Genomic DNA, 22,261 nt, shown 5'->3' with positions numbered 1-22,261 from the left:
CTCTCTCTGTCTCTCACACGCTGCAGCGCAGACTGTAGACACACGAGCAGGCGCACTATCACAGGGCAACAAAGGGACGCGTGGTTCATGTGAGGCATCAAATAAATGAATGAAAAATTGACAACACTGGACGCTTGAAAGCATCTCCTTTCTCTTAAAAGGTAAGAATGCAGAGGGAACAAGATGCTGCATGGAATGTTGTATGCCATATTTTGTCCGATTGTACCTGGCTATTACCTTGTTATTGTTGTTATTTGTTTAAAATCAAAGGTTCTGGTTTGTGTGATTGCATTGTTGCACATGTGTGATCTGTTGTAAGCTTGGGTGAAATGCATGGCATATAAGGATGCAGTGAAGTCAAGTCACAGTGGGGGAGCATGGAATGGGTGTGACATGTTACTTCATAATGTGTGCAAACAGTAGCCTAGCAGCAGCATCAAAGCCTGCATCATCATCAGTGCCTGAGATGTGTCAGCATCTATGCTGACACAAGACAGTTAGAATGCACTCTGTGAGAGCCTGTACTACTGTGCAAGCGTTAATTCCAAATGTAGTGACTCTCCTTTATTCTCTAGGTGTTACATCACTCAGCAATAATGGAATTGGAGCATTTTGATGAGCGAGACAAAGCTCAGAGATACACCCGAAGGGGCTCAAGAGGTAATGGACTGCCCAGTCCCACTCACAGTGCTCATTGTAGCCTGTACAGAACCAAAACGCTTCAAACTCTGAGCATGGAGAAAAAGGCCAGGAAGGTTCGTTTCTACCGCAACGGAGACCGCTACTTCAAGGGGATTGTATATGCTATTTCTCAGGAGAGGTTCCGATCCATAGATGCCCTCCTGGCTGACCTCACTAGAGCTCTGTCTGACAACGTCAACTTGCCCCAGGGAGTGCGGACCATTTACTCTATTGATGGGACAACTAAGATTACCAGCATGGACCAGCTGGTGGAAGGTGAGCAGTGCTCCTGAAGGGGCTTTCCTTGGTTTTTCTTTCATTATTATATTATTATCGAAAGTCAGTCATTTCACAAAACATGTCCTGTTCCTATGATCAAAGTTCAAACAGAACGGGGGGGGGGGGGGGGGGGGGTTATGCCTTTTGCCTTTATTGATAGGACAGTAAACTGACAGGAAATGGGGAGGGAGATGACGAGTGACACGCAGCAAAGGTCATGGGGATCGAGATTCAAACCCACGACACGCTGTCAGGCAGGGGTTGCAACTTAAGGCCTCTCCATACTTCGACCGAAACCACCGTTTTTGGTCAAAAGGTCCTTTTCTACCATAAAATTATATCCCTCGGGACTTCTGAAAAGCATTGGACCGAACGAGAGTTCGGAAATTTGCACGTTGGAAAACACAACTCACCGAACATTTCGGTCGAAGTATGGAGAGGCCTTTAGGGTGCCCGGACCACCACGCCGAAACTTGTATATTCTATAACGGTTTGATCTGTGTGATCTTGAATGGCATGGTCTTCTGTACTTTTGTGAAACCTGATAATGTTTTCCTATTACCTGCAGGTGAGAGTTATGTTTGTGGATCCATAGAGCCCTACAAGAAACTTGACTACACCAAGAATGTAAATCCCAACTGGGCAGTCGGAGCCCGGACAGCAGCAACCTGCCGCTCCCCTTCTTCCCTTGGCAGTGCCAAGGCTGAATCCCCTGAAATAAAGGAGAGCAAGGACTTCATTAGGCCCAAACTGGTGACCATTATCCGCAGCGGGGTTAAGCCCCGCAAGGCCGTGCGGATCCTGCTCAACAAGAAGACAGCCCACTCTTTTGAGCAAGTCCTGACTGACATCACTGAAGCCGTAAAACTGGACTCTGGAGTGGTCAAAAGGCTGTACACCGTGGACGGCAAGATGGTAAGAACTATTTAAAATGTTATTGGTATTGCATTTTGAACCTCTCCCACAGCTGCCCCATTAGTTAGAGCACTTCTGTAAATTCCCTATAAGCTATTATCTTTTGAATACTCTATGTATTGTACCATACAACAATAACAGATATAGTGGCTATTATGTGTGCAACCATGTACCTTATGTATGCATTGCACATGCAGTCCAAGTCTAGAGCTATAAATGGTCATCTAAATGGTGCATTTATATAGCGCTTTTTATGCAAAGCGCTTTACATAGATTGTGCTTTGCATTCACCCATGCACATTCACACACACATTCATACACCGATGGCGGAGGAAACCATGCAAGTACTAACCTGCACATCGGAAGTTCAGAGTCTTGCTCAAGGACACTTTGACACTTACTCTGTGGGAGACCTGGATCAAACTGAGAACCTTGCGGCTTCCATCAGGGCTCCCATTTACGGGGAAAAAACATGAACATTTGAAACTTTGAGATACAAGGTTTCTGCCGGACAGCGACGATATGTTAAATGCTTAAAGGGGAAGACCACCCATTTTCAATATAGGTATATTAATAACATATTTCAATATTGAAAATGGTTTAATATATATTTGGTTATTTTTTGTTTGGGGAATCAGCTGCTTTTAGTCTTTTTTAAGGTAAAGCTACTGTAGTTGGTAGTTGCACAACAGCAGGCAGAAAGTTCTGTCCTTTTCCTCAGAGGAACCCCATCATTCTGTTGCACATATACTGTAGTCACATGGTGAGGAGACATCCACAGTCCACACATGTTAACAGTCCCTCCCCTGCTCAGCTATAAGTTAGCTTCTACATGTAATCAAACACCAAAACAAAGCAGCATATTCCACTTATCATTAATTTTAAGTGGTGCTCCTGGAAGGAGTTAAGCTCCAACATCTGGCTTTGTCCAAAAGTTTGTTGTAAGCCCAGGGTCACATTGGCCAAGCTCAGTGGGACGCTTAATGAAATTAACTCACAAATGGCACTGCTCACTTCACACTAGGTGTGATTTATTTGTTTGTTTGTTTATTTATTTATGTATTATTTTATGTTATAGTAGCAAAAGGAAAAAAATACCTTTGAGGACTAATTCGACTGGAGCTGGGAAGCACAGCACAGAAGTACTTTGTTTCACTAAACATTCAGCATTTTAAAGCCTAATTTAAAATCTGTTGAGTGACAGTCATGTGACAAACTTTGTGGGGTTTTTGAAGTGTCTATTACTCTTATATTAGACAAAAATAGAAATGTGCTACTAAACTGTCTTTGAAGGGACCTGTTCCCTTTCTCTTTGTGTCTGGGAGGATTCCTTTTTCGTCCAGTGAGACTTGCAGTGGGTTGGAATGCAATTAGGAGTGTTTGCAAGGAGAAATGGGTTTCTGGGACTCGTGTCTCATTGCAAACAGTCGCATAGTCTCATTGCAAACAGTAGCACAGTATTAAATGGCTATTCACTCCTAGGGTTGCACACATTAGTGAGCTGCAGCCTACAGTATTTCCAGGCCCAGCCAAGCAATTTGATCTGACAAACAGGATATCCAGTCTTGCTTTGTGAGGTTGCTGCTTGCTGCTTTACTCTGTTTTATCTTTTCTTTATTGGAATTACATTGTTTCATAATAGCCACGTGACTGATGGCTCATGCTCATTAAGAATGAGAGAATTAATTAAACTCTCTAGAGATATTAAAACCATTTATAAACTCTCACCTCTCCTCCATATTGGTATAGTTACCAAAAAATAGTGAGTTCCCTCTCTTTTTTTCCCTCCCTCTGACGGTTTCTATGGTGACATGATTGCCCAGGCTGGTTGCTAAGGAACGGCCTCTGCGGCAGAGCGGTGCAGTAGTGATGTCAGGACTGTATGTGTGTAGTGTGTAGTGTGAGAGAGCTCATATATGCAGTGGTTGGTCTGTCACTATCATCATACTGTACGGCGACAATATCCCATGATTCTGTGGGGACATGGCTCAGACTGAGTCCCTAGATACTGTAGTACACAGCACTGAACTCTCTTGAAATCTGTCTGTTTTCATAGTGATGCATAATTGCATAATTCTTCATATTGGTCGAATAATTTTGGTTTTGTCATTTTATTGACCCTGTGCATTCAGTAAGTGCACTTTCACACAGTAGCTCCAAAAGCTCAAAATTTAACTGGTCCAAATAGACGCTGCCAAGAATCTGCCTGTCACAAACTATTTGCTGCTGTAAATTGTCTTTTCGTCTTCAGCTAGACGATTTTTAGTGCCCAACATAATTTCCTAATGAGCTGTGGCCAGACCACGAGATTCTTTGGTCTACTTTTCATCCTCTTGTGGTCCTGGGGTGATTCCATCTGGCTAGATAATCACCTTTCTTTGGCAACAGAGGTCCTGTTTTCAGGGGTCTTTACCCTTTGCTAAGTGACCTCCTCGCACTTTTGGTCCCAAGACAAAAGAGCAAACAAACCCAGAAACGAATACCATAAATAAATTACATTGGCATTTAACAGTGATTATGTCTGACAGTAACATAGCTAGATATTTGTTATTGAGAACATTATAGATGTTGTTGCACTTGGCTAGTAAAATACCCTGACCGATTGCAGTCATTTTCACATTGATTTAGATATTTAATTGATTCAGTGTATTTATGTTTATTCAATTTATTTCACAAGCATCTCTGGTTGTGCTGTTGTATCACACGTGACTGATATCTTTGTTATTTGCATAAGAACTCTTTGTACCCTGATTCTGTAAAATGGTTGGCACTGAGTGCAAGCTGTTCTGTAGCACTGACTCTCATGATGACAGTACAGTTCCTCTATATTGCTGAGTCACCATGTCATGGGCCGCTGTAGCTCAGGAGGTATAGCACGTTGGCCAATGATCCATAGGTCGGCTGTTCAAATCCCGGCTCCTCCTGTCTACATGTTGAAGTGTCCTTGGGCAAGACACTGAACCCTGAGTTGCTCCCGTTGAGCAGGTTGGTGCCTTGCATGGTTTCCACCGCCACCGGTGTATGAATTTGTGTGTGTGAATGGGAGCACATTGTAAAGCGCTTGGATAAAAGCGCTATATCAATGCACCATTTACCATTTATGGTGCTCACTGCTCAGCCATGAGATAGGTGAACACACCTAAGCTACACTATTAAACACTTTATACTTTTATGTGTGACAGTGTTGTTTGCCAAAAATAACAGATTTTAAAGTGAAAATCCCTCAGGGTATAGAATTTATGGAAACACTTTCTATAAGTCTATGGGCCCTATCTTCCTCATCTTCTGACCGACACAGTTGTCATTTCTATGCCTGGTGCCCAGGTTGTTTAGAATCTACAAAATAATATTGTGTGGTCTTGTGCAATCAGGTTGCACTGCTATTTTACACACAGGCTTTGTGTTTTGCGCTTAAGACGAGGTCCAAGTTGGTCCTTTGAGCCGGCGCAGTGATGCAGCAGATATTTCCTTACTATAGCTGCACGTGACATAATCATCCTACCAGGAAGTTATGTGGTAACGCCTACTGAGTGGAAAAAAATGACTTTCTGGCCTTGAAAGCCCATACATCCAAAAAGTAAAGTCCTATCTGATTGCTTTAAACGATGTTAAACGACATTAAACTCACTTTGCCACTCGATTTGCCATTCACTTTATGCATGTGCATACCCTCCATTTAGATAATCTCATAACCCAATAAAGGGTCAGAGGTCACCAGACTGACTCACCACCATGCTCCGGACACAAGGAGCGCACAGCCGTAACATCTTTAATAAAACAATTAAACAATCTAACTGATTGTGAGCATATGAATACTACGTTGATATGTGAAGATAACAGATGTCTCTTGGACATGAGGAGATATTAGGCATGAATTTTGACCAGCAGCACAGCACCTGGTCCACCCATTTCAATGAAGATCTGTCCAAATTCAACTTGATAACACTCAATCAACGTTGTAAATTACATTTCTGAGGGTCTCCGCATGAAGTAAAACTAAATAATAATAATAATATAGATGATATGGGCCAGATTATAAATATTGCTTTGGGTAAGTGTCTGTTTTCTTTGCATGGAGCGGTGAGGAGTGAGAGGAAAACTGATAAAAATAGATGCATAGAGCTAGTAGTATACTATCGTTTGTGCGTGGTTTTAGTTTTTTGTGCAGGTGCATTCAGGTATAAAATAAAGCCCAATATTACACCTTGTATCATCTGTATTGATACAAGTGTTTTTAATGATGTCCATTATAAGAAACTCCTATTCCACTGAGGTTATATACCATTCCTGTTGTTGTTATATCATGCAAAAATAATTGTGGTTTGTAAGCCCTCAACAAATTGAAGGAGATGGGAATGTCTGGCTCTCCATAGCTACTGCTTTTGAGCTCAATGTACCTCTCTCTACCTTAAAATTCTTTTCAGTATCCAAAGTTTCAGAGGAGGACTGATAAAATGACAGCATGCATTGCTGTTAAAATAGTGGGTCGGAATCCATTTTTATGGGTCACTACTCAAGTAAAATTCCCATTTTTCTTTCCTACATTAAAACGCACGCACGCACGCACGCACGCACGCACACACACACACACACACACACACACACATATATAAATCTAAGGAATTCCATTAATAATTAAGTAGTGAAAATAGCCGATCTACAAGTTCACAACACGGCGCTTCACCGCACTGTGAGCTTGTAGATCTGCTGGTCCCAGGCAAACATAATTTCTCTTTTGGGTCTCGACTCGAGCTAAAACTTTTGGAAATCACTGGTGTACCTCATAAGTTAATTTCACGGTTCAGCTGCAGCATGTTTGCTGGAAGGTGGATCTTCAGTATTTTCAGTTAAATGTTTCAAGACAGCTCTTTAGCAAAGCTTATTTTCTAAACTGAGACGGCATAGAAGGTGAGAAATCATTGTCACGATTTCTGGAGGCTTAGTTAATTATAGCAATAGCAACAGCAGTGGATTCAGATGACTGCTTGAAAATGCATGGCTTTTAAAGGCTATTGTGCCTTATTTCCTAAAGTGTTTTGAGTCCACAGGGAATGCAGGCTGTTGATCTGTAGGTGTGTCCTGAATGGAGCACTTCAGTTCATAACGCTGACTCGTCTTGCACTCATGAAGCCAGCCATTATTCACGTCTGGCAATGCAGCAGCAGTTATGTAACAAATAAAGTGTAATAGAGCTACTTTGCCTCTTGTTGGCTCATTTTGGTTCAGTTTGTGATGCAAACTCACTTTGAATAGAAAACCGTTCCATGAAACTGATTGTATCTAGTATCGTCTGTTCTCACTCACAGTAAAATAATAAACTCAGCACAAAAAGAAAGGAAACTTGACTTCGGTCCATTATATCTCCCCTTTAATAATACCAATCCTTATTGTGTTTGATATCGTTGTTATTGTTGATTTGTCACCTTTACAACGAGGTACAGCTTGTAAGGATCTGGCATTCATGGAATGAGCAACACAGCCAAACGTGTGGGTAGTGCCCCTCCAAAGAAATTCAAAATGGCCTGGCAGGCCTGTAATACTGTTCTTTTGGTGTTCACCTTTGTTGCTTGGAGCATTGAATGGTTGCACTCTCCCACAGTAATAAGGTAAAGAAAAAACAACACATATTGGCCATTTTTACACTTTTTAATTTTAAGCTCGGTGTCAGGGAAGCCCAAAACGAGAGTAAATGCCAGCAGATCAGTATTGCAAGCCATTTTGGCAAAATCTTGGTTGGTGCTACCCACACATGCCCCATGCCCCAAGCTGTACCTCATTGTAAAGATGACAAATCAACGATAAAAATGATATAAAACACAATACAAATTGGTATTATTAAAGGGGAGATATAATGGACTGAAGCCAAGTTTCCTTTCTTTTTGTGCTGAGTTTATGTTCATTCTTTGTCACACAGAAGGGTCATGTAAGATGTCTTTCTTTATTGCGACCATCAGGTCGCAAGTTAACTATGAAAAGCTCCACCGGCTGTCCGTCTCTCTGTCCGCCACGTCACACTTTTGCCCTACTCTTATCTCCGCCGCCGTTGCCCCTATCCATGCCGAACTTTGCACACACACTCCTTGGCTGGCAAAACACAACCTCCGCCCCTGATTTCTCACATGCCCCTCTTCTAGCGCCACCATGAGGTTGCTTTTTGCAGACAACATCATGCGACCTGGCGGTCGCTTATCTCCCGGCCGATTAGGGAGTCTTACTGGTTCCCCTGCCATTCTTCTGAGTACTCAAATGTAGAGGTCCTCATCATTATCTTTTAATAAGAGTACAACTTCCAAGTATATACATTACAGTAGTTTTCCCTGTATTATCAGCCTTTGCGTATATCTGTACCAGTAAGACTCCCTAATCGGGAGATAAGCGACCATCAGGTCACAGTATACACAAAGAGGCCTGTAAGTGGCATTGGTTCCACCCACAAGTTTGTACGAGAAACGGTTGATGAGTAAAGGCAAATAAAGCTGCGGCCAATCAGAGGAGGGGGCGGGGCAAAGTTAAACTAATTAAGGTGAAAGACTGTTAATTGACACCACCCACAAGTGTGTACGACAAACAGTTAATGAGTAAAGCCAAATAAAGTTTGGGCCAATCAGAGGAGGGGGCGGGGCTAAGTTAAACCAATTAAGGTGAAGGACTCTTAATCAAGTCAATTGATACCACCCAGAAGTTTGTACAACAAACGGTTGATGAGAAAAGCCAAATAAAGTTTCGGCCAATCATAGGAGGGGGCGGGGCAAAGGTAAACCAATTAAGCTGAAGTACTCTTAATCAAGTCAATTGATACCACCCAGAAGTTTGTACGACAAACGGTTGAGTAAAGCCAAATAAAGTTTTGGCCAATGAGGGGAGGGTGCGTGGCAAAGTTAAACCAATGAAGGTGAAGGACTGTTGGAGCAGCAGGAGTCGGTGGTCCCCAGGAATTCCCCGTGAGTAGCCCAATTGGGGTGTTGATTTGGTCATTTCTGCACTATTTGCCACCGGTGGCAGGGGGTCCCTGGGGGTCCGTGGAGGTCCTGAAGGTTCTGGTTTGGCAGTCAAGGAGTGTGTGTGGAAAATTTCACATGGATAGGGGCAACGATGGCGGAGATATGAGTAGGGCAAAAGTGTGACGTGACAGACAGACTGACGGACTGACTGACTGACGGGCGGACTGACTGACTGACAGACAGCCGGTGGAGGTTTTGATAGTAAATGCGACCTGACGGTCGCAATAAAACTCAGGTGTGCATACTACATCTCCTCAGGTAGAATGTAAAAACTACTCTTAATGTGTTGTATATTGATAAATGCTTGCCGGGATGTGTGCACAAGCACATTGCGGGAGGGTAGGACTGGTGGTGATGTGTCAGGTTAGATATAGTTCTACTGTGTGACAAACAACTAACAAGGGGTATGAATCATCTGAGCATTGAATGTTGTGGATACGACGCTGAAGGTGATCACTGAATGAATGTTTTGTCAACCCAGAGTGATTAGGAGTGGCTCTGATTGAGACCATCATTTTTTATCTGGCTTATACATTGAACTTACTGCTGTGGAGCTATGCCTGTGATTAGAGCTTGGGTCAGAGACCTTGAATGAATGGCCTGTTCCCTCCAATAGCCACTGTCTGACCACTAAACCTGTGACCATAATCACCACTAAACCTGTGACCATAATCAATGTATTGTATATTATTTACAGAACGGGGCAGATGCATTGATGCAATATTTGTATCCAAAGTCTTAATTGCTTCTGAAGAGGTCATATCCCCTACAGTGCTTTATGTTGTCCAAAACAGACCTGCAAATGGATCTTTAACATGGCTCTGTCATTTTCATTGTCTCTAATGCAGCTGGGACCTTGTCAGGTCTCCTTGGTGATGGCTGTGTGGCTCAGGTCCCTATGGAATCACACTGACTGGGACGGGTGTTGGGGGCAGGGACAGTTAGCCAAGGGAGGTTGCACAGAAAATGTGCCATTTGTGTTGACCTTAAAATATTATGGTTGAAATCACAGTGAAAACTCATGCCCTTCCGCTGCTAACCACCCACTCTCACCTCTTTGCTTATTGAAACAATACATTCATAGATTATTTGGGAGAAAAATCTAGACAAAGCAAATCATTTGTGCAAATATTTATTATATCCTTATTTGCTGTATATAAACATTACTAGTGACAGCTCCCTGCGGTTTATTTTTTCTTCTTTCTTTCTTCCTTTTATAAAACGTTGTAAAAGAAAAAGAAGAATATGGTGGTATAATTACCTACAGGAAGAATGGGAGTGATATAATATGGTTAACTGGCTGTGTGATCACCATATATGACAGCATTTTCTGCTCACTACAGGATTGTTTGCTCTACGTGTTGCCTTTTTATAAATAAAGCCACAGTGGTTCTTTGGTAATCAGAGAATCTGCCGATAAAGTTCTCTGTAGGAAAAATGTAAGAAAACTTGAGTTACTGACACTAAATACTTTGAACACATTACTGTACTGAGGGAGGGATCCTTTCAAAATGAATCCCTATACCATCTACAGTAGTATAAGTGTTAATCCAATCAATAATGAAACGTTTCATCATGGATTGATGGTCCATATCACCCTACTACTTAAGACCAAGGTTGTGATTTTGTAGAGGAATTGCTGACACATTGCTATAGTTAAAGCACATCAATCAATTAAGCTTTCTGAGTAGAAGGTCAGGGCTAAATATATATAATTTATTTATGATGATGCTGCCTCTGTGGAGATGGGTTCTCTTGGTTCTCTTCACAGAAGTCCACAGTTCAGTTACTGCCAATTGTAGCAGGCCAACACTGCCACCTCCTGGAAGTATCTGGTATTATTCAACAGTCATCATGTACAACAGATGCATTTTACCCTATAACATTATTATACCTTTGATTATAGGATGTATTGGATCCCCAAAACACAAATCCTCCTCTTACATTACCCCATTTTCAATGATCATTAATTGTGTAATAAACTTAAAAACAGGAATCTAATTAGTGCTGTTAATTGTCTACAATATTCAAATATTCAAATTGGTTAATTTGTCACTTCGCTCTTGCGTACAAGTAACTTGTACTTCCCTGTCTCATGGTGTGGTTTAAATGATCAGAAAACCCATCTCTGTTCAATAAATAAATGTTCAAATAAGTATTTCTCCTGTTTGTTTGCAATGGTTTTTAATGGGAAAGCTGCACAATGGCAACACATTCTAGGATTTCCATTGTTAAAGGACCACTTCACCCATGTTTTACCTATCTTTATGTAATTGGTCCTCATTAATACTCATTAAAAGATGGTACCATTTTTTGCTACTCAGTCTGTCTCAGAGAAAGTTATTAGATGTACAGTTTAGAAACCTGCTTAGCAACTGTACTGTCCACAACCCTCCTCTGAGACAGACTGTCTCTGAGTTGACACAAATGGGACCATCTTATAATGAGTATTGGTGAAAATGGATGAAGTAAGCTTCAAAAAGAGGGTTGGGGTTAACTAAACAAAGGGTTGTGGGTGAGATACGGTTGATACATGGCAAAGTGTTCTTTACACAAGCACCAAATGCATTGTGACTGACGGGTGTTAATCTCCATGTTTTCCAGGTGGCATGCCTTCAGGACTTCTTTGGTGAGGATGATATATTCATTGCATGTGGCCCTGAGAAGTTCCGCTACCAGGACGACTTCCTCTTGGATGACAGTGGTAAGTGTTCTCACAGTGGTGAGTCCTATTCACGCTATATGCGTAATTGCGTATATATGCTATTTAAAAACAAATATATATAAATACTGTAAATTTTGATATATATATATATATATATATATATATATATATATATATATTTTTTTTTTAAAGGAGTAGTTCACCCCCAAAATGACTTTTTTTCTATTGATTAGTCACACCATGGAGACTAGAGTTCAATAATATTTTTTGTTTTTAAGACAAAATTCCCCCGGAACGAATGGGGGTAAATTTATTGTTATCACATTTTTGTTTTAGTGCGACAAAAAACTAAAAATATTATTGAATTCTAGTCTCCATGGCGTGACTAATCAATAGAAAAAAAGTCATTTTGGGGGTGAACTACTCCTTTAAGATTTGTATTAGGGCTTTTATGCCTTTATTGATAGGACAGTAGACTGGGGGGAGAGACCTGTCAGGTAGCAGAGCCTAGTGGTATGCGCCTGGACCGGTAGGCCAACGGGTGCCCAAAGTTTTGGCCTTTTAATGACATGCCCAAAATAGGGCCACTAGGATGAAAGTGGGATAATAAAGGTATCTATCTATCTAAAATGTAGATAGATAGATACCTCTAAATACTTAAAGACGTCTATGAAGGCTTTTGGATAAATTATTCTTGCCATTGTTTAAAATGAAATTATCTATGTGTGCATTTTGTTATCCAAAATTAATTGTCACTTTCATGGGCTACATTAGCTTAGTTCACTCTGTTCTTGTTAGTCAGTTGACAGAAACATTGCAATGTACAGTACTCTGAATCTGCCTAGTTCTCCTAGTGTCATTGGACAGCTTGATTAAAAATGATTACCTACTTACTGTAATATGTCTAAATTGAAAACTGGTTATAACCAACAATGACCTGTACCTGTGACTTGCTTTCTGCTCCTGTCAGTGCTGGCTGCTTTTGACAGAGGAGCAAACTGTCCTGGCTATGAACTGTACAAATAATCAAATCATTGTTGGTGTCATTTAGATTTTCTTTCCTTATTGCTTTCTCTGCAGAGTGCAGCAGGGTGGTCAAGTCCACATCTTATGGGCGAATCTCATCAATGCAGGGTCGCTGCTCCCCTAGAAGTGGTGGAATGTCACGCAGGAGCAAGTCTCCTTCATCTTTTGGTTCAGGTAATCTGTGTGTGTGTGTGTGTGTGTTTGTGTTAGGAATTATTATAATTGAAATTCATTTTCTATACCACTACATCACCATTTTGGTTATTTGTAGCATTTGTGCTGTCTCTCTAGCTAATGGGACTGCAGGCAGTCAACTGTCCACCCCTCGATCAGGCAAATCACCCAGCCCCTCTCCAACCAGTCCAGCTAGCCTCAGACGACGCCGGGTAAGGGAAATAAATACAATTATCCAAAACTATTCCCTTTTTTTTGCAACAGCCGAGTGTCACTTTCTGCAAAAAGCACATGTATACAAATTATAAAATATCAGGTGCTGACAGAAGAAGTAATATCTCTTTAATTATGATGTCCCTTTTCCAACTACATACTGCACTGTGTTATTCCTTACACCAACTTACTTGCCACAGAATGCTCTTTTCTGCTCCCTCTATTGGCTCCTACTGATTTTGCTAACTCATTCTCAGCCAAATATGATTCTATCATCTTTTCTAGGACATCCTAGTGAGCCAGATTGCCATCCATCGCCTTTTTGATCAATTTCTGTATTTTTTGTATTTTCACAGCCTTTTACATGAGATTGCGTAAGATCTGACGTCTATTACGTAACCCGGAAATGGAGAAACGCTTCAGGATTAGAATGGGCCAAATTAGCCATAGTAGCCAAACAAAACTAAACCGTATCTCCGCTTCAGTTTGTCGGATTTTGATCCGGAAAAAAGTGGCTGTGGCGTGTACATACGGTCCCAGCCGCCCAGTCGATAGGTTGATTGCACGATCACGCGCACTTGGGGCGCCCCCGCTCCCGTTTAGACCCACGCTGTTTTCCCCATTCAAGTCAATGGGGCCGCTGACTCTCTTGCTTTCCCATCTGCACCACGCCTGATTTGGAATCGCACATGAGTTCTGGGCGGAGCCGTTTGTTTTCACGTCCGTCGGCAGGTTAGTTACTCACCAGCATTAGTTTCAGTGAGGTTAGGTTTAGGGTTAGGGTTAGGGTTAGGCATAGTTTTACTGAGGTTAAGGTTAGGGTTAGGTTTAGGTGATCGCACCTCCGCGCGGTCCAAGCGAACAAAAAGGAGCGCTCCCTAGCTCCAGTTCAGCCAATCAAAAGCTTCCTTGGGCGGAGTTTGCCCAGAACTCATGTGCGATTCCAAATAATGCATCAGCCACAGCAAAGACTGTTCACAGATGTGATGGCTTTATCGATGGCGCTCTCTAGTGGTCTATTAAAACCAGTGCAGGCTGTAAAAGTACAGTATACATGAAAAATTACCCAAAAATTACCATTATACTGGCATTATAAGCGCACACGCATATTGTAAGTTGGCTGTAGAAAGTACAGTCTTTCTTGTTTCAAAATGACCAAACCTGCCTCCCGAGATGTTACTGGTAGGCATGTTCAGATTGTCCACAGCTCTCCACTGAGACATAGAGTAGGCATTAATATTATAGTAATATAATAATGTTATAATGCACATTATTGAGCAGTTGACCAATTATGTGAAGATGGGTTGAAAATGGCTGAAGTGGTCCTTTAAGTTTGATTTATACTGTTGTGGTGAAAATAGCCAATCTACAAGCTCACACCCCGTCGCAACAAAACCTGTTGTGAGTTTGTTAAACAATTTTGTTCATTTTTGAACATCTATCAGATCTATTCACTTCGTGTTTCCCCTCAGGGATCTCAGCACAGTGGCTCATCACTGTCTCTAGCATCTACAAAAGTGTGCAGCTCAATGGATGAGGGCGATGGAGCTGGCAGTGAAGGCAAGTGTTCTTGTGTGAATTCTTATCCAGAGTTTGTTTAAACCTCAGAGAAATGAAACCGATTCCACAAAACATGGCCGACCAGTTGTTCATGAGCCAAAACATAGAATCCTATGGGTCTAGAGATAACCTGTGCTTAACTCATTCGCTGCATTTTAAAGATGGCCACTTTCAGGCTGAACTGCCAAATTCTCCATATAGGCCTACTGCCATGTAATCCATAGTGCATGGATCATGCACGCCCATGCACAGATCATGCACCACGTGTGTGCATGCGGTTCACAGCTTTTAAACAAAAGAATCCACTTGGACATCCATCCATTCAGGCATTCATGAGATAGCAGCCATTATGTTTTCTTCAAATGTAAACAAACATGGCTGCCATGTTGTGATCATGCCTAGGAAGTGAAAAAAAAGAAACTCGGGCGTGGTGGTGTCAAACAACGGGAATAACTTGGGAAACTTGTGATAGACGCTGTCAATAATAACATTCATGAAATTCACGAATGATCTTAAAATAGAAATTATTTATTATTTCAATTATTTCACCCCTTCAATAATACCAATTATACAATAGACAATAATAATTATAATGATGTTTGGGGATCATTTTTGCCATACTTTCAATGTCGGCTCTTGTCCATAATCCATATGGCATAATAATGCTTTGTGATTCTACCCTTGACTTCCAAAATTGTTTACAGAGGTGTCATGAACATGAATTGTTTTGAAACCACTGATTTAATGAACCACATACATAAGTCTACATCCTTCAACCTTCTTTCTATTTTGTTTGGGATCTGCAGCTGAGTTTATGGATGAGTACCCTTCAGTTCCTGCAACCATTGCAGAGAGATACAAAGTTGGGAGGACATTAGGGGATGGGAACTTTGCTGTTGTCCGAGAATGTATGGAGAGGTCCACTGGACGAGAGTATGCTCTGAAGATCATCAACAAAGGCAAATGCAGGGGAAAGGTGCATGAGATCTCTTTACCATTCATTTCACAAAGTTTGGGTGACTGATTTTAAATTTAAGTTAATTTAAAATAATACACAATAGTCACAATAAAGCCTCATACAATTTAATTTTTGAGATTACTACTTTAATTGAGATAAAAAACAAATAAAAAAAAAATCTTATACTACAGCTCTAGCTTAAACTCTTATAGTTTTTGTAACGCCGAGTTGCTTATTGTTTCTCTTCCAGGAGCACATGATCCAGAATGAAGTATCAATCCTTCGGCGAGTGAAACATCCTAACATTGTGTTATTGATTGAGGAGATGGACACTCAGAGTGAGCTTTATCACATCATGGAGTTGGTTAAGGTATTTCCCAACATAAATAATCCTTTCAAATACATCTCACAAGTCAGAAAACATGGCCAGAACACTTTCAACTTTCAAATGTTTTATACAACACATATTATACACACATTTTTCTCAAATGTGAATTGCTCTATCCTTAGGGGGGAGACTTATTTGACGCTATCACCTCCTCCAGCAAATACACAGAGCGGGATGCCAGTTCTATGATGTTCAATCTGGCCAGTGCCATCAAGTATCTGCACAGCCTCAACGTTGTGCATAGAGACATCAAGCCAGAAAACCTTCTGGTATGTCTGGATCTTCAAGAGTGTGTTTTTTTTAAACAGTCTAATTTATTGTTTGGTGACACTCACTCTCACAATCAACACACAATGCCCTCCATAACCTGAGTGTAACTCATACCCTATAGTTCTACTAGTGGTACGGAACGAATGCATTATTTCAGAGCATTTTGGGCCTTTAAGGACTACATACAGTAAAAAACCATCAGCCTAAAATAAGATATTTCCTCAAATGTAGGTGGGTACCGCAGCAAATATATATAGTATAGTTTTTACATTGTATTATTGCCCCCCATTATCTCCCACTTCCCAGTTTTTTATTTTCTATATACAATATTGAATACAGCTGGCTGATGAGTTTCCGAAAACAGTAAATGTTAAATACTCCATGTGAAGGTTCCCAGATGAATAATGGTCTGTTTTCAATACACTGAAGATGTTGCACAATCCTCCAGTAGAGACCTCTGCAGATTTTGAGCACTGCAAATTTCCTGCATTGATAGGGTCATGAATGTTTTTTTTTACCCTGTGTACTGTATTTAATTCAGGTATATGAGCACCAAGATGGCAGTAAATCTCTAAAGCTGGGGGACTTCGGCTTGGCTGCACTGGTTGATGGACCCCTCTATGATGTGTGTGGGACCCCAACTTATGTAGCACCAGAGATCATTGCTGAGTCGGGGTGAGTCAGAAGACCAGAAGAACCAGTGACACTGGTTATGATTATTATTGGGGACGTTTACAGTGGGGGACAATGATAATCACAATTGATAAGAAAACAACATTGTCTGAAGCTATTAAGTGATATCTTTATATATTGTTTTGCCATCTAATGTGTTCCCTCCCCTTCAATAACAGATATGGCATCAAGGTTGACATCTGGGCAGCTGGTATCATCACTTATATTTTGCTGTGTGGCTTCCCTCCTTTCCGTGGGTAAGTGTGTCTGGCTATATTTTAGAACAGTGATTCCCAATCTGTGAGGATATTGCAAGTGGGACTCTTAAAATAACAAGATACTAAGATTCTTTTGATTGCGAAAAACACATTTTTGGCCGCAACAAATGGTGTAAAAGAGATAGGCTTATGGGCTCTACTCTATGATATGAAGGCTGCTGGGTTATGCTGGGGAAACTGGACAACAGGGGCATTTCTGCATAATAGACCCAATGGACAGTTTTTTGGGATCAATATAAGCAGGAAAATGAGCCTAGATGTTATTTAGGGCGTAAATGTCCTTTAAAGTATGTTAGGTTCGTTGATCCAAGCCAGAACACAATTGATTGATGGACGATTAAAATAAATATGCTCTGGAAATGCACTTGGCCCACCCACAACAAAGTGGTCTGATGCGTGCGTCACAAACACTTTGAGATTTTCAAGGGGGCTCTGATCCAGATAAGGTTGGGAAGCACTGTTTTGTCCTACTGGTTCTTGAAAGTTGTTGTCCACTTCACTGACTAATCAACTGGGCTACTGCTGAATTGATTATAGAACACAAAGAAGAGGCTTTATTTGCTTGTGTCGTATGACTGCTTCAAACATGTTTGTCTGTCAGCCTGTTTGTCTGTCAGGCTGTCTGACATGTCCCTGAGCAATATAATATATTTATATGGACTTTGCCTCCCTCTTGTGGCCACAACTCAAATGGCATTGCTTGTAATCAGTTCATGTTGTTACCATGCAGACAAGATAGATTAGATATTGATCATAATGAAAGACCGTTGGTTCTTCATTTCCTTAGCACCAATGAAGACCAGGATGTTCTCTTTGACCAGATAATGAAGGGCCAACTAGAATTCCCTTTGCCATACTGGGAGAATGTGTCAGACAAAGCCAAGGTGAGTGGCCAGGAGTGCAAACTGCAAATGATATTTTGCATTTTCAAATGTTCTTTTAAATATTTATATTTTAAATCGTCTCATGTCTGTGCTGATGGCAGGTCATTTGACTGTGGCTCATGTGTCTTTAGGGGCTTATCACTGGGATGCTGCAGGTACAGGCTGACCAGAGGTACACAGCTGTACAAGTTCTGGACCACCCCTGGGTCAAGGTAAGCATGGCAAAGTGACACATTGAAATAAGGAGAGGGTTTGGCTGCTGTACAACAAAAGGTGAAACATTAAAAGAAAAACACTTGCAGCGTTAAGACCTTTTGCTGTGTTGCGCTTGTTTTTTTGTTTTTGTTTTTAGGATGAAGGGCTGTCAGAAAACGACTATCAGCTACATGTAGCTGGGAAGATCAGGATGCACTTCAATACTGGACCAAAACTTAGTAACACTTCAGCAGGAGTGTCAGTTCTTACAGTAAGAACACACACACACACACACACACACACACACACACACACACACACACACACACACACACACACACACACACACACACACACACACACACACACACACACACACACACAGCAGTGGCTCAGGAGGTAGAGTGGTCGCTTGGGAATAAAAAGGTTGCTAGGCTCCCCCTGTCGATCGGTCCTTGAGCAAGACACTGAACCCCTAACTGCATGGTTTCCTCCGGCATCGGTGTGGTTTAAGGCAGTGGTGCTGAGAGATTAGTGGATGTAATGCACATTGTAAAGTGCTTTGGATAATGGCGCTATATAGACACACACCCACACACACACACACACACACACACACACACACACACACACACACACACACACACACACACACACAGAGTTACAATCCTTTTTTTATTCCTCTGTTTTTTATATCCCTGCTTCTAGTCAGACTGAATTAAATGCATGCATTTCCTTTTGGGAAATGTAGACTGTCTGTTATGTTTGATATCGTCTCTGGCCAAAACCTTTTAACTCCATTGAGGTTTTTGAGTTTTTGGCATAAATCAGGGCTATTGAACACCCGAGTGTTGGTTAAAATTATATTGAACCAATGGAAAGTAGTAAAAAGTGCTTGGGACAAAACCTCCTAACTCCACACTTTCTGCCAAACCAGCTAACTCCATCCAATTGGTCCTCTCTTTTTTTCATAAATCTGTGCTATTGAACACCCTTGACGTCTGTGTGTTGGTTAAAATAATATTAAACCAATGAAAAGTAGTAAAAAGCCCTTCGGTTAAAACCTCCTAACTCCACTTGAGCTAATTTTCCAGAGAATTTACATTTTGGAGTTAGGAGGTTTCGGCCCGACAGCAGAGATATGCTATATGAGTTTGATAATATCACAATTTAACAATGCTATAAAATGACCTTGTATTCCGGGCATATTTTATTTTATTTTTTTAACGTATTTGTCAAAAATAGCAAATAGAAGATCTACAACTCTCATCACGATGCAACACATTATGAGCATGTAGATCAGCTATTTTTACTATTTGTATTTTGTAAGTATATAGAGTGCCTGGTTCTGTAGTGGAAACTCAACCCCTTGGCTTTGTGTTCCTGTGGAGAACGTAATGGCTGTTAACTCTACCCTGATGTCGCTCTCTCAGACCACACCACTTGATAAGGAGAAACAGGGGTTCCGAAAAAGACAGCATCAGGACATGAAGCCCAAGCCTCACACCACTCCACCAAGCGGCTTCCCTGCCGGCTCTGGCGCCGGCCACAGCGCCAACGCTAGTGGTGTCTCACCCGCCGAGTTCACATCAGAGTCTGAGGACTACTCCCCAAACTCGGCTGACACCGTTCGCTCGCCCACTTCCCCATTCTAGAAGCCCCAATGCAGCACACACCTACAGGAAGGTATTGGAACCGACAGTGAGTATATTACGTCAGCGGCCATTTTTCTCTTGCATCAAACCCGTTTGGTCAGCGTATGATGTAAAGGTAAAATGGACAGTGTGTGAATATGGTCAACTAGGTTTTCATTTTGATTCTTGTACTGACAATGCAGGTCTGTGCTCTGTGCTGACCTGAGAGTATACCCTATTAAAAGCATGTTGATAAGAAATAAAAATAGAAATCTGGGTTTTACAGGGTCTTTTTTTTTTTTTTTTTTTTTTCTTTTCAAGCTGTCAAAGAACTGTTTTTAAACATAATTTGGTCCACTGTATTATGTAAGAAGCCTCTAGGTGGTGGTGAATTATTGTATTTTGCAGAGGTACTACATGTCACTTAAAACACTGAAGGAGATTGTGAATACTATCAATTGAACTGCAAATGGAAACCTTGGCTTTTGACAAATACATGCACTCGTTTTTGGTCAAAATCTTCCAACTCAGTCTTCAGTTGTGGAATGGATTTCAGTATGTAGTTTGGAGTGGTTTTAATTCATCCAGTGCATATTTGTATTGATATACTGTATTAACAAATTGATAACTCCCCGTCAAAAAGGTCAGTCAACAATAAGTACAGTAGGTAAAGTTTGTACCCTGTGCAGTAAACACTCCACACTGTTGGAGGACTGAAAACAAAGTGTCAGGATGTGCTGCTATATTATTTCATAAGCAATGACATGACAAGTATTGTGTTGCCATAATTTGTTGTGCAAGAATGTTGTTCATATACCTCATCAAATGCATGTTGAGGTGCTATACTATATGACTAGTATAGTAGTGTTTATGAGTGCTTTGATGATGAGATGTACATCAGTGGTTCTCAAACATGTTCATGTCAAGGACCCCCAAATTAATATGTATTTGGCTGTGGACCCCCATCTGAAAATATTTTGTGCCAGCTGCCAGGGATCACAATACAAGATATGTGTTAACGTTTAAAAAATATTCAAACTCCCTTATTTCTTTGATTACTTGAAAATAAATCTGTAAATGGTCCATTTTCAAATAGTCAACGTTATATAGGCTTAAACCTATTGGGTGGCTATATGAACCCATTCAGCAGAGGACCCCCTGGAACCCCCTCAAGGACCCCTGGACACCACTTTGAGAACCATTGACTTACATAACCTGTATTATCTGCTCTGACAGAAAGGATGTCTGAAACTTGAGTTTTGTCTGCAGTGTGAATTAACTAGCAGTGATACAGATGAATGTCCGCTCTAGTTGATTGTAGCACTTGCACAAAGCCTGGCACAATTGGAATAAGTGCAATTAGTTGTAATGCCATGAGCACAGAGTCAAATTCATCCTTACAATGATTATTAGTGAGGATGTCAGCATTGTGGGCAGCCCATAGACACACATTTTGGGATTTTATAATTCAATTCAATATAGCCTATAGTACCTAAAGAACGACAGCAGTGAAATGATGCTAAAAGTGCTTCCAGTTCAATCACATTAATCACATCACACAATGCTATTTTGTTCTTGGACAGTTTCTTTCAGTGACTCAAAAGTAATGAGTGTGTATATATGGTCTCTGAAAAATTCATATATTGGTCGAACCCACTGAAAAGGTCCACTATAGTCCAAATATTCATGGCTATGAATGTCCTTTTTCCTACATAAGATGTTGTAATCTGCATGTGTCCTACAAGATACTGTATGCTTTCTAAAAGAAATGTTCTAGTCTCCTGTTCAATACACTCATCGGTTTTGTATGTACAATATTTCTGTTACTGCTTCTGTCTAGCTGAATGTAATACAGTGAGAGCAGGTTTAGTCGTCGTGCCACGACTGAGTCAAGCAATGTAAATATGTATCGTAAAAGGTTACTTTACAATCCTATTGACAGTCGTCTGGATTGGGGTCTACTGATGAAAGGAGGAACCAAAAAGCACAAGTAGAGTTCTGATGTTGCTGTGTAGAGAATGTTTTAGCTAATTTCAGGTTCATTTTCATCTCCTTTCAGGAATATAGAGAGAAATCATCTGATGTGACTACGGTTCTGTTCTGATAGAAATGGAAAACAAATGGATATGGGTTCCTCTGCTGACTGTTTTGGCTGCGAAAGATGATTAGGGATCTCATTTGAAGTATGTGAATGTTGTATATTCATCCATATCCCATTACATGTAAAGACAGGAAATTATCTAAATAAGGGCAAGCACCAGTAGTGAACACTACTTTCTAGGCCATAGGAAAAATCTAAACCACTAATGTCTTGAAAACTTCAACAATAATAGCCTTGACAGAAAGCAAAACCCTTGAATAAATGATTTGATCAATTTCTGAGTCATTTACTTACTTTTTTAGTAAACTGCTCTGATTTTGTGAGTCTACACAACAAATAACACTAGATGGCAGTATAACCCAACTGC

General features: G+C 40.9%; 1 protein-coding gene across 3 annotated transcripts; it reads left to right on the top strand.

The window, feature by feature from the left end:
• dclk1b (doublecortin-like kinase 1b) lies at positions 1-22,087 on the top strand. Of its 3 annotated transcripts, none has more exons than XM_080732194.1 (16): positions 1-161; positions 576-957; positions 1,529-1,875; positions 11,481-11,580; positions 12,622-12,741; positions 12,874-12,953; positions 14,427-14,514; positions 15,321-15,490; positions 15,723-15,842; positions 15,983-16,129; positions 16,672-16,805; positions 16,982-17,059; positions 17,868-17,964; positions 18,096-18,176; positions 18,317-18,430; positions 19,593-22,087. In XM_080732194.1, the coding sequence occupies exons 2-16, from the start codon at positions 597-599 to the stop codon at positions 19,812-19,814; spliced, it is 2,259 nt and encodes a 752-aa protein (XP_080588320.1). In that variant the 5' UTR covers positions 1-161; positions 576-596; the 3' UTR covers positions 19,815-22,087. The 3 variants fall into 3 exon arrangements, with proteins under 3 accessions (XP_080588320.1, XP_080588321.1, XP_080588319.1); XM_080732193.1 differs by having other exon boundaries at positions 3-161; positions 12,859-12,953; XM_080732195.1 differs by lacking the exons at positions 18,317-18,430; positions 19,593-22,087 and having other exon boundaries at positions 12,859-12,953; positions 18,066-18,097.
• The last annotated feature ends 174 nt before the right edge of the window (positions 22,088-22,261 follow it).

Source organism: Nannobrachium achirus, assembly GCF_963921795.1.
Source record: "Nannobrachium achirus genome assembly, chromosome: 8".
Classification (NCBI taxonomy): Eukaryota; Metazoa; Chordata; class Actinopteri; order Myctophiformes; family Myctophidae; genus Nannobrachium; species Nannobrachium achirus.
This window is presented reverse-complemented; position numbering and strand designations above follow the sequence as displayed.